General features: G+C 45.2%; 1 protein-coding gene across 2 annotated transcripts; it reads left to right on the top strand.

The window, feature by feature from the left end:
- The first annotated feature begins 2,418 nt into the window (after nt 1-2,418).
- TMEM128 (transmembrane protein 128) lies at nt 2,419-12,270 on the top strand. Of its 2 annotated transcripts, XM_081058337.1 has the most exons (5): nt 2,419-2,545; nt 4,030-4,171; nt 7,811-7,969; nt 10,310-10,418; nt 11,638-12,270. In XM_081058337.1, exons 1-4 carry the CDS (start codon nt 2,449-2,451, stop codon nt 10,407-10,409), a joined length of 498 nt encoding a protein of 165 aa, XP_080914463.1. In that variant the 5' UTR covers nt 2,419-2,448; the 3' UTR covers nt 10,410-10,418; nt 11,638-12,270. The 2 variants fall into 2 exon arrangements, with proteins under 2 accessions (XP_080914463.1, XP_080914464.1); XM_081058338.1 differs by lacking the exon at nt 10,310-10,418.

Below are 12,270 nucleotides of genomic sequence, written 5' to 3'. Positions count from 1 at the left end.
GGAGGGAAAGTGGTTTCTCAGAGAAAGGGATGCTGGGCAGGCTTATATATGTCTACACCGAAAGCCAGTTAGTTGTGATCAAAGGCCAAAGTGAAAACTGGACAATGGAATTATCCATTATGTCAGGTGTTTGCAAGGCACTGGGGAACCACTAAGACATGGCACTGGGGAATTGGGGAGCTACTGAGACATGGTCATTGCCCCCATCAACTGGGGAGAGAACAGGCAAAAGGGAAATTGCAACAAAGAGTAACTGGAACCCAAGGAGAAGGGAATAACTGATCGAGAGATGAGCAGGAACCAGACCTGGAAGCCTGGAAGCCCCGGTTAACAAATAGTAACAAATAGTAATTACCACTACTTGAATGCATACTACATGCCTTTATTTTCACTCTGGTACCTCTAGTATCATAAATGAGGAAATGGATACTTAAAACAATGAAATAATGCCCAAGAACCCAAATTGATGGAGCTAAGATTAAACAGTCTTTTAATAAACACTTCAATAAACATTTTGGTCTTAACCATGTTGCTAAAGGGAGGCCAGCAAAGGTCAGTCAAATTCATTTTTCCCCACAAGTAATCCACATTGAAAATGAAAATTTCTTGGTTGGTAGCACACTGATATCATGTATCTATTGTTAAGGTGCACACATTTAAGAACTTATTCAATGGGCCCCAACAATGAAGATGTGGTCAGTAAATACTGGATTTTTTCCAACCTGCTTCTAAGTATCATCAATATGGTGTGCAAAGTAGTACCACTGAAAATATCAGGGGAAAAAAGCTGGAAGGATTTCAGATCCAAATACAAAGGCCCTGAAACCACCAAAGGGGAAACCGGATCTGACCTGAACATACTACATATGGAAACCCTGGAATTGCTGCAATACTCTCGGGAATATTCGGTTACAAGGGAGACCCGGCACTAACCTTTTAAGGAGACAATCAACAGAAGACTGTATTTGATAGGAGAAATTCACTTCCTATTAACAAGGCTTCTAACCCTGTACAAGAGAGAGAAGAAAGGAGGGCCAGGGCCCCAGGTGGCTTTGAAGAGTTGAATCCTGGTTCCTTAGGAGGCTGAAAGGAAAAGAAAAACACAGAACAGGAAAGAGGAGGTATTGTGTAGAAAGGCCATACGATCCAGCCAGCTGTTCCTCCCTTGCTCCAACGGGTTTGCCAGAAAGGCCCAGGAAATGACAGAAATAAACCAGCGGAAACCAGACCTTCTTTTCTTGATAATTTCTAATTACATTTCTTCTGCAGATACTCAGGTCATGTAGAAGACATGAAAAAGTGCCAACTAATTCAGCTTTTCCTTCCTGGGTGGCTTTCGGGGCTGTGCATTCCTGTAAGTGCCACATCTGGAGCCACTGTCCGTGCGCCTCACAGCCGCGAGCAGAGGGCACTGCCCTTTGTTTGGCACTTGCGGAACCGCACATACAGTGTCTGTTGTGGCGCTGCCCGGAAATCGTCTCCTCCTGGTTCTAACTTACCTCTGAGTGCACGCTCCGTCCTCAGCATGTTAGCCACTCAGAGAACGTGGAGTTCATGAAACGCTTGCATGCGTTTCTAAAGGCTGCCACGTCCTGTAGCGCGTCTGCGACCATCTACGGTCCGGAAGCTCGACCGCAACGCCATGGCTTCCGGCTCTTTCTCCCCGTCGCCCAACGACCGGCCCAACGGTCCCTGGCCGTGGCCGGTGGCGGGCGCTCAGTCCACGCCGACAGGGGAAGCGCGCCGGAGAGTCATCAACAGGCTTCTTGCCGGAGAGACTTGTGGATGAGTGACGCCCCGTCTTTTTCGGTTCATGAGCCCGAGGGACGGGAAACGGGTCCCCTGGGACAGTACCCAGCCGGCGCCCACGTGCGCAGCCGGCGCAGAGTCTCAGAGGTTGGACACGGACTTAACGGGTGCCCCGCACTCAAAGCCCACGACAAATCTAGGAGGCAGGTTTCAGTCCCGGTGACGCAGGGGAGGAGACAGGCCCAGAGAGCAGGCTGTCTCGCGCGTCTACCCGAGTGGTCAGCGACACGCGTGGCCTAGTGGCCCTGGGCTCCCCTGAGGGCGGCCTTCTATCCTTGACGAGGAGGAGCAGGAAAGAGGCCGGGGCTGGGCATCGCGCCTCCACGGAGGGGACTTTCTATGTTTGGGGCCCAGGGGCGCCGAGGACAATGGCGCGCGTTCAGCCGCGTCCGTCAGCTCGGTCCTTCGGAAGAAAATGGAGTATTTTCGGCCAGGAGAGGATCAGTATTTTGAAATTCGAATCACGTTTGCGCGCGGAGACTGCGAAGGCAACTCCGCCCTAGACGCTCACGCGTGAAAACCTCGAAGACAACACGGTCGCTACCTCTCACCTACGGAGGGCCTTCCGCCCGGAAGCCGCTACCGGAAGTTCCGGCGCCCGTTCTGACGTCACGTCCGCCCGTTTCCTGGGACGCCAAGATGGACGCCCAGCGGGCCCGGGAGCAGCTCCGGCGGCGATTCCGCTTCTTGCCCGACGCCGAGGCTTCACTGGACCGCGAGGGCGACGCCGGGCCGGGTGAGGCGCTCTGCCGGGCGCGCCCCGAGCCGCCCGCGGGGCCCGGAGGCGAGACGCCCGGACACGGCCGGCCTGGCGGGCCGCCCTGCCCTGCCCAGCAGCCGGCACGGGCCGGGCTTCGGGTCTCAAGGCGAGCCAAGCAGCTTTGCAAGGCGGGTGTTTGGCGCATAAAAGGCCCTTCGAGGCCCCGTCGCCCTGCGCACCGTCGCGTCAGGCTGCGCTGCAGCTTCCCAGGAATGCTGACCTAACACCTCTTTGCTAACATCCATACAAAACGCTCAGCGGGTCGGTGTCCCAGAATCAGCCGAGGACACAGACTCGCAGCGGCGCCCGGGGGCGGGTTTGCCGAGTGTTGCCCCGCAGCGTGGCTCGTGATGGCGAGCGCCCGGACCCCTCTCGTTGCCCGGCAGCACAGGGCTGGTTAAATACGTTAGGGTGTACCCGTGGATGACACACACCACGCTGACTTCTGTCTGCCCACGTGGGTGACTTTCAGAGGTGGCCTCGCCTACACAACAATGTATGGGCTGTCACCATTTGGGTGCAAACCAGGTCACGTGTGATGCGTGTTTCCCTGTAGGTGCATAGGTTATAGAAGAATTAAATAGAAGTCGTTATTGGTGGTTGCTCCTGGGCAGGGGGTCTGGGAGACATGGATGTCATTTTAGATCTTTTTTGTCCTGTGTGTTGTGAACCACGTGCATTGTTTACCTTTAAAAAAATAAACACAGAAAACATAATGCCCAGGCACGCTGGCGTATAAGTTTGGAGGGTACTGTCTCCCAGAATTTGTACCATGAACAAGCTTCTTAGGAATTCTACAGGTTGAGAACCTCGGATGTACACCGGTGGTTATGAGCTGAAAGAGAGGGCATGTTAATCACCTGGCGAAATTGTTAGAAATAACTCATTAGACCCAGCCCTAGCCACCTCTTCTTTCTGATTGGGTCCCAGATGGAGGAAATTTGACTTGTCCATCACCTGTGTAGACAGTCCTGTGCTAGGAGTAGACCTCCAGTGTGCCATCTCTGTTTTTGAGCTGCCCTATGAGGAGGTGTTAAAAATTATTAAAAGAAATAGTCATAGGTAGTATTTTTGGAAATTACAAGTCCATTTTGTACTCTAGTATTTGCCTTTTGCATTTTTCTTAATAGGACTAATTATTTTAGACAAAATGTAAAACTAAAATTCCTACACTGTCAGATGGTATCCATCTTTCTGAAAGACTGAATATGTAAATTTGATTTCAAAATTCACTTGGAGTAAAAAAGCTGACTATATTGAACATGTTGTATAGCGGGCTCCTAGTAATTATTTCTGCAAATAGAAACCTCTTTTGATGGTTTTACAGAAGAAATTGGTGCTATAATGGGAGAGAATCTGGTTCTTGTGCTAGGACATTATTTTATTTGGCGTAAAAGAAGTGTAAGTTTTCCTCATAAGCTTATGGTAATTTAATAAGTTGAAATCTCCCTTATTTGCAGAAGCCTCCACCGCTGTTAAGAAAAAGGAGAAACCTCTTCCAAGACTTAATATCCATTCTGGATTCTGGATATTGGCATCCATTGTTGTGACTTATTATGTTGACTTCTTTAACACTGTTAAAGAAAACTTTCACACTAGTAGGTAAGAGAGCTTTATTGCTTCATAAGGTAAACATGCTTGTCTTATTTTTCATGTTATAATTTTCCTGTTGAAACGCTTAATATGTACCTACTTTCAGCTAGGCACCATGTTAGGGGTGCTGGTGATACAACAATGAGTAAGAGTTTGTGCTCTAGACGTGTGCAGCAGAATGGATGGGACTGGAAATTATTTCAGTGTACCTTTTCAGCATAAATGTGTTGCAGGATGGGAAAGGGAGTAAGTGAGAGAACAACCAAATCCACATAAATCATGGAGGGAGCAAGACTGACCGAACGTCTTTGAGAAGGTAGAGTGCAGGAGGATGAGGAGGAGGGAGTGAGAACTGTGGTGGGTGAGCAAAGGGTCTCCGAGTTTCTTTTCAGAGAGTAGCTACAACCAACAAGGTAACTGCAGGTCGTGACTGAGTTCGAGTTGAGGTGAAGGTCACAAGTTAATCTCAGGAGTTGACAAGAGAAGGTTGTGAATTATGTCCCATATTCCTCCGGGAACATGCTGGAGACCCCGAGATAATAGCAAAAAGAGAGAGAGATGTTGGTGAATGTCAGATCTGGCATTGGGAGGGGTCGTTTGCATAGGGCAAAGCATAATTGTTTGGAAGCACCAGTGGGGTAGAAGGGAGCAGACGGAAGTGTGTGATCCTGTGTTATCACAGGGGACACAGTTTCTCCAGAGGCCTTGAGGAGGGGCAGTGACGACCAGAGGAGGACCCAGGAGAGCGAGGGTGCACGCAGTCAGGAGAAAATAGGCAGAGGGAAGTTTGTTTAAACTAGTGGAGGCAGAAAGCTTGTTCCTCTTTGTCCTTATTTCCACGAGCAGTAACTTTCCCGAAACACTCCTACCTTCCTGCCCTTCCCCACTCACCCCTTCCCTGGGAGGCAGTGTGACTCCCTGATTGAGTTCGCGATGAGCTAGATGACGCGTAGCTCAGCACCTTCTTCCTCTTGGGAGCCAGCTGCCCATGGGAAGCACAGCTTGCGGTGCTCTTTATGCCTTCATTTTGCACAGCAGCCCCCATATGAGAAGGTTGCTGGGTTTTCACTGCGACTTGGGACCTGGTGGGTAAGCCTGTCTATTTCTGGGTTTCCGTATTAGGAGGCGCTTTGTCCCCGCTCACCAAAGCCATCTTTCCACAGCTGTGTCAGTCAGAAAACTGATGATTGATCTTCATAAAATAAAATAAAAATGTTGTTGATCTTCAGCCTCACTCCTCGTCTCTCTCAACTGGTTTAGAACTTGGGCAAGGAAAGGAGGGAATAGTTACTTTAAACACCACCAGTAGCAGCTGCCCCTTTGTTCATCAGATGTTCCGTGAGAGCCTGAGAAGTTTTCGGCTGTGGTGATGAGATAGGTAAGGCCCACTTGTAGCCCTCCAGCTGCTCATTCTAGGCCGACAGACAAATAATAGGTCATGTGGGGTGTGTGTGTGTGTGTGTGTGTGCACAGGATGCTATACGAGCACCTAGTCTGGACGTTTCTGAGGTTTAGGATAGATGAGAGGAGTTATCTATTTGTATCCTTACACATATTAAATATTCTTAGTAGTTTAAGGAAATGGGGAGGTAAGGAAGAGTTAGTTACACACGTAAGCTGTTGGGACGCCTGTAGGAGTAAGTGGAGTGCCCAGGAGCACCCGCCCTGCTGTTTTGTGGACTCAAATCTGGGACCAGGGCTGTGGAGCATGAAAAGGAAGCAGAAGCTGTAGGCCTGGCCTTAAAAGTATCATCAGAGTGAAAAGCCACGAGTAATCTCCAAGGTGAAGGTTGGAGGAGCACCGTGCTCTTGCTCGCTGAGGGCTGCTGGAAGCAGTGGGCAGTTTGAAAAACGGTGGGTTCCTCGTGCTTTCTGGAAAACGGATCATTCCTCTGATGCCTAAGGTAATTTCTTACCCTGCGATTAGCCCAACTTCAGAAGCTCGAGGCATCAGGGTTCTTTAAATCTGTGCAAGGCTCTAAGATTGTCTGTTCAGAGGCAGGAGAGACAAGTCAGCTTTAAAAGCAAAGCAAGACATTGTGGTGCTTTGGAAATCACAATTTAAAAAAAAAGAAATCTGGTTGCGTGTATCAAAATCGACTATGGAGTTAAAAGAAAAAAGGAACTAAATTGACAAGCCCAGATGGTCAGGACCTTCCTCAGACCCACTAAGTCAGAAATTTGGAAACTGGCCCAGGTCGCTTCCTTTTAGAAAGTTGCAAAGGGTTGAGGACCACTGACTGGCAGTACTTTATTTTGCGCGGACGTTTTTTCCCCATTTTTAATATTCTTTACCATCTCTGGACAGAGTGGCCACACGAGGATGCCATGCGATGATGACAAACTGACAGGAGTAAAAGGAAGGCTCTGGCGGAGCAAGGAAGTCACCAGAGCTCTAGCACAGTGTTCCTCAGCCTCTCTGTTGTCACCTCCTGAGGAGCCTTTTTTTTCTGTCCCTAATCGCCCCCTCACGGACTACACGGATGTCTGTGCTTTATACATAACGGATGGTCTTCACTTTGGGGGCGATACCACCCCTGTTGAGAGCGGACCCTCTAGCAGGAGAGAGCGAGGTCTTGGGAGATGCCTAAAGAGGAGCCTGGAAGTATTTTCCCAGTCGATAGCATCAGGGGACACCACGAATCGCCGTGGAGGGTTAGCGGTGTGAGAAGTGCCCTGGTAAACACGACTTCACTGTCACGGCCATCCTGGGGTCATCTGCCCGGAGCCACAAAGCTTGTCGTGCCAGACCTGAGAGTCAAACCCAGACACACAGATTGTGAAGACCGTGCTCCTAACCGCTGTGCAGGCCACCTGGCAGAATTCTGAATCCAGAGCTGCACCACCGTAAGATGCCTTAAAGGAATCTGGGACCTTGCCGTTGTTGGAAGTCCACTCAGTGCCTGTGTCACTTGACTGTGCCACCATCTGTTACCCCTCCGTCTCCTACATGGAATGCTAGTCTCCCCGTGGAGAAGCTAAGGATAAATGGGTTGAGCTGGGAGACTGGGAAAGGAACTTGGTTTCCCAAAACTGGCCTCCATGACCAGCAGGGGCTGGAAGGAAGAGGCTGACGAGGTTGCCTCCCACACCCGAGTCAGGTCTTGAGTAGAATTCGAGGCGCGGAAGAAGACATCACCCCTGGAAGGAGGATTGGAGCTCTTCTAAAACGGAGGGTTTCATTTAGAAATCTTTTACGAGAGGCAGTTTGAATTAATCTTCCAAATGGAATTTCGTCATTCTAAGAAGCCCTATACCTTGGAGGAGTTAGTGGTACCGATTACTCTCAGACTCAACAGTTCAGAAACAAACAGGAAGCTGCTATCTTTCCAGTATTTTTAAAGAAAATGCATCCCTGTGACCAGGGTTCTGTTTTGGTTGGTTAGTTTATAAAAGTATATAGGAATGCATGTCTTCAAAGTCTTACACTGTCATCCTTCGTATGTCTCATCTCAGCCTTTCTCACCCCATCTCCCAGTAGAGCCAGCCTTTCTGAAAGCTGGGATTGAGTCATTGTGGGTCCCTTTGTGCCCCTTTTCCAGTGGATATTCTCTGTAGAAATAGATTTTTAGATTACCAGTAAAAACTTGTAGGATATCTGTGATTTGCTAAGTGCTGCCAACTCTGACATTATTTTTGTCTCTGCAGTTGGTTTCTCGTTGGCAGTGCCTTGTTGCTTATCAGCTTGTCCATTGCATTTTACTGCATTCTCTACCTGGAATGGTATCATGGAATTGAAGATTATGATGTCAGGTATCCAACCTTGATACCCATTACAACTGCTGCTTTTATCGTAGCGGGAATCTGGTAAGTTAACTTTGAAATGATGAACAGGAATAAAAATGTTGTTCATCGGCTACTGAAGTACACGGTACAAATTCAAAAGAAACAAAAAGGAATAATGGGAAAATAACCTCCCTGTCATTTCTAGTCTCTGATTCCCTTTTCAGTCGTATTTTTCTTTATGTATTTAGTTGTTCAAAACATAAAACGGTGACATGTTAGATAGTATATTCTGCATTTTGCTTTTTAAATCATTTTCGTTGTGAAGTATAAACGTACAGAAATTGGAAAAACTCAATGTACAGCTGAATGAATGATCATGAAATGAGAATTGACATAAACCCCACCCAGGTCGAGAAAGAGAACTGTGCCATCATGTCACCCTCACGCCCACAGGGAAACACTGTCCCGCCCTTTACATAATTGCTTTCTTTCGCATCTCTTCAGTACTCTATTTTTGTTTTGTCTATTTTTTGAACTGGATAGACATGGATTCATAGGTTATGTATCCTTCACATGTGGCCGTTCACATGCAGCCTTACGTATGAGTCGTGTTGTGTGTAACAGTTATTCACTGCTGGTTCGCAGCCCGGCCTGTGACTGAATCCCAGCTTCTCTCTACTGTTGACGGCATGTGGATCGTTTCTAGTTTGGTGGCGGCATCACTGATGCTGTTAAGAACATCCTAGTATATGTCTTTTGCCCCGATGCACACATTTCTGTTGGATGTGTATGGACATACGTGTGTACATGTGTACTTATCGCTAGAAGTGAAATTGTTGGGCACAGGGTGTGCGTGCCTCCACCTTCAGTAAATTGTGCCAAACTGTTTACGAGATTGTTCCTGTTCTGTTTTGTAATGGGCCATCTAGTCTGGATTCTTCCGTGTGGCTGGCTGTGGGTGTGCCTCAGCCTTCTTACATAGCTGTCACTGCATGGACACTGCCCGAGTCATTTAACCAGCTCCCTGTTGTTTCTGTTCTGCTGCTGCTACAAACAATGCCACAATCCTATCCTTCTTCACAAGTTTGAAATAGACACTCAGTGAAAAACCCCTGATTTTTAAAAAAGGTTTATAAAGGTATACTTGCTCACTGCAGAAAAATCTGTTAATTACAGAAAAACACAAAAGAAACAAATCCCAGGAGCCTGCCAAACAGAGAGAAACACTACTCTTATGTATTGTGTAGAACCCTTCAGTTCTTTTCTTTACATTAATTGAATTTTGATTTTGGAAAAACCATATACTCTTGTACTTACTCAGTTTAAATGTATGTTTTTTTATGATTTGCTTTCTGTAGTTGAAGTTTAAGGGTATTTGGCACAGATTACACTGTAATGTGGTTATTATTAACCCTTCAGTGACGTGGGTGACAGGTGTGCTATTGTACATTTTTGTATAAGGCTAACATCACCCCAAAAATCTGATTTTTCAGAACAGTGTAATTATAGCTATTTTAAAGTTCTGTTTATCAAAATGTTGCATATTAAAATCAGTAACTTTCTGAAGCATTGAATTGACTATAGTTTTCCCTAATTAACTTCTGCTCTTATAATTTCAGACCGTAAAAATCATTGCACTTAGAATATGTTTTATTCTTACCTTGGTGATAAGAATAGTGTTTTTCTCAGTGGAAAATTTAATAGCAACTTGTAAATGATTACTTTTTTCATTCTGGTTTTAATAGAAAATTGCTTTTAACCGTCTTTTTACCTTGGTTGGTAGTGTGTGATATAGTGAAATGAGTCTAGAGCCATTTTAATTCACATTCCACTGCAGACACGAACTTTAAGAGGCTTAGTTTTCTGTTCAGCCATGCCAGCTCTCATTGGAAAGACCTTTAGTGATTCCAGTTCCAAGGGCTTTGAAGAGATTGTGGCATTTCCGATATTGGCTAAATCTCATCTCAGAGAAAACACACGCGGCGCCAAAAAAAAGTACACACATTTTAAGAAAGGAAAACTGTATTAAAATAGTAATACTCAATACATACTGATAACAGAAGAGGAATACAAGTCATATTTGACTTCTGCAATTACAAGAGGTGATCAAAGTGGTTCCCATCAGCTTCCAGACACTTCTGATGATGGCGACCTACTGCTTGAGCTGCGGTGACCAAAGTGTCCACTTGTGTACATTGTTTTGGCACTCCCGGTGTATGTACGTATGTATGTATGTATGTATATATGTAATTTACATATATATTATTTATATGTATATATAAATGTTGCTGTCTAAATGAACTTGCTCAAACTGTGTAAAAAGTGAGTTCTTTAAATCGAGACTCTACAATAGCATATATATATATATGTAGATTACAGCTAGACTTGTCAACCATGTGTCTTTTGTCTTTTTATTTTCAGCTTCAACATTGCTTTATGGCACGTGTGGTCATTTTTCACTCCAGTATTGTTGTTTACCCAGTTTATGGGGGTTGTAATGTTGATCTCACTCCTTGGATGACTTCTAAAGGTAAGATTTCTGGAATGGAATGTCTAATAATGACCTCACTTGGAAAACGTCTTTCGTGACAGTTTTCAGGTGACACAGACTACTTGGGACTTATTTCAGTCGTGTTCACACCAGAGCTGTTCATCCATTGATCTCAGATGAAAGGGACTGAGACCCCTCCCCTTTTGTATAATTTAGTTTGAACTACTTCTCCGGGAGGGCACCCTACCCTTCAAAGATCTCACGAAGACAGTTTCTGCACCTTCCAATATAGATAAGTTCACACATTAGACCATTTTCTATTGAAGTCAACTTCCATCAACTTATATACAAGTGACTGTTGACTAAGGAATGGGATATGGGAAGAATGGGCAATTTTGCCCAATTGCGGGGAAAAAAACTTCTGCCATATTCTACCTGTTCTGGCTACTTCATATACATTTGATGCATGACACATCAGCCTTTGCCTTCTGTGCTATTTATAGAATTTCTGCCCCCCCCACACAGCCCACTGCCTCCCTGCCTGGGGTTGCTGCCTGGCACAGTGGGGTCTGTTTGCTGAGTATCAGATTACTCTTTTATTAAAGAAGTCAGTATTGAGAGTACTCACTCCATACGCTTAGGGACATGGTGAAAAAGACAGAGATAGCCCCTCTTTTTATGTCGCTTGCATCAGAACTTGAAGGAAATCCACTCCATACATCAGTTGACAGCATGAACATTAGGCCCAGAAAAGTACAAGTGAATACACTAAGTAAATTATTGGGTTGCTAAAGGAAAGGGACATTTCCGCTAACAGACAGCATGTCCTCCCTTTGGAGTGTTAAAGGAAAGTCACTCTAACCACATAAAGAAGATAAGGATGTAACCTCAGAGTTGCTGGCATGCACTTTGGACCACGCTGCCATGTAGCGTCCCCTCCGCACACTGTGCTGCGAAGGGAGGGAGCCATGGGGACGCTCACTGTACGCCCATTGTCCCTGTGGACACGTGTCACCACAAGAACATTCCCTCATCTGACCGTGTCTCCTGCCTCTCCCCTTCTGATGTCATTAAATCTTTGGCTTTCAGTTTTAAATGTTCAGGAGCTTTTGACCACTCTGTTGACATGAATTTATAATTGGTTATGGAGGCCCAGATAGTGTTGTAGGAATGCAGGTTGAACTGTGCTTTTTAATACTAAATCCAACAGCATGAGACAGAATGTGTTATGTGAAACATAAATCTGCTTTTCTTTCAGGTTTCAGGGCATCTAAAGTGAATGATTAAACATCCAGCTAGCGGAAAGCATCGTAGACATTGTGGAAAAGCTAGTGTGTTTTTGCATCTTGAAGCGAGTGGTTTCCTGGGAAAAAAATTGTAGCTTCATAGATCTGTGGTTGAAATCAGAATAAATTATATTCATTTGCATATTCTTAATCTCAAGTGATTTGTGAATTTTTCAGATTCAAAATAGAAATATTCTATTCAAAACAGAAATTAATTTGCAATGTAAATCTATTTGAATCATTGGAGAAAGTATTGGTGTAAAAATTTCAACAAAGTTTCATTAGAAGTATATAATGTACTCCTGCTACTGTAGATAAATTGTTCACTCTTCATTTTAGGGGCGTAAGATGACTGCCTGTGTACATGAAGGAATGAGTGTCATGTGCCTTTAGCCCAATTTTAGCAATTACTGTATATCTCATTTTTATAATGGTTTTGTTAGGTGAGAGGACCAACTGAACGTATTTTTATGCATTCTCATACTTTAGATTTTATCATTGTGTAAATTATTGGGCGTTTGGCATTTTAACTTATGAACTTTTAATGATTTTTAAGAATGTATAATTTTTTCTTTAACATTTAAATAAAGTATTTTTATAACTTT

This window comes from Rhinolophus hipposideros (genome assembly GCF_964194185.1).
Source record: "Rhinolophus hipposideros genome assembly, chromosome: 1".
NCBI classification, from domain to species: Eukaryota; Metazoa; Chordata; class Mammalia; order Chiroptera; family Rhinolophidae; genus Rhinolophus; species Rhinolophus hipposideros.
The sequence above is the reverse complement of the archived record's forward strand: the minus strand, read 5'-3'. Positions and strand labels throughout refer to the sequence as shown.

Excerpts from the sequence above, each read along its gene's own strand:
- TMEM128 (XM_081058337.1), top strand. The coding sequence starts at position 2,449 with ATGGACGCCCAGCGGGCCCGGGAGCAGCTCCGGCGGCGATTCCGCTTC. Across the intron at positions 4,172-7,810 it reads GAAAACTTTCACACTAGTAG|TTGGTTTCTCGTTGGCAGTG; the intron begins GTAAGAGAGCTT and ends TTGTCTCTGCAG. Across the intron at positions 7,970-10,309 it reads TTTATCGTAGCGGGAATCTG|CTTCAACATTGCTTTATGGC; the intron begins GTAAGTTAACTT and ends TTTTATTTTCAG.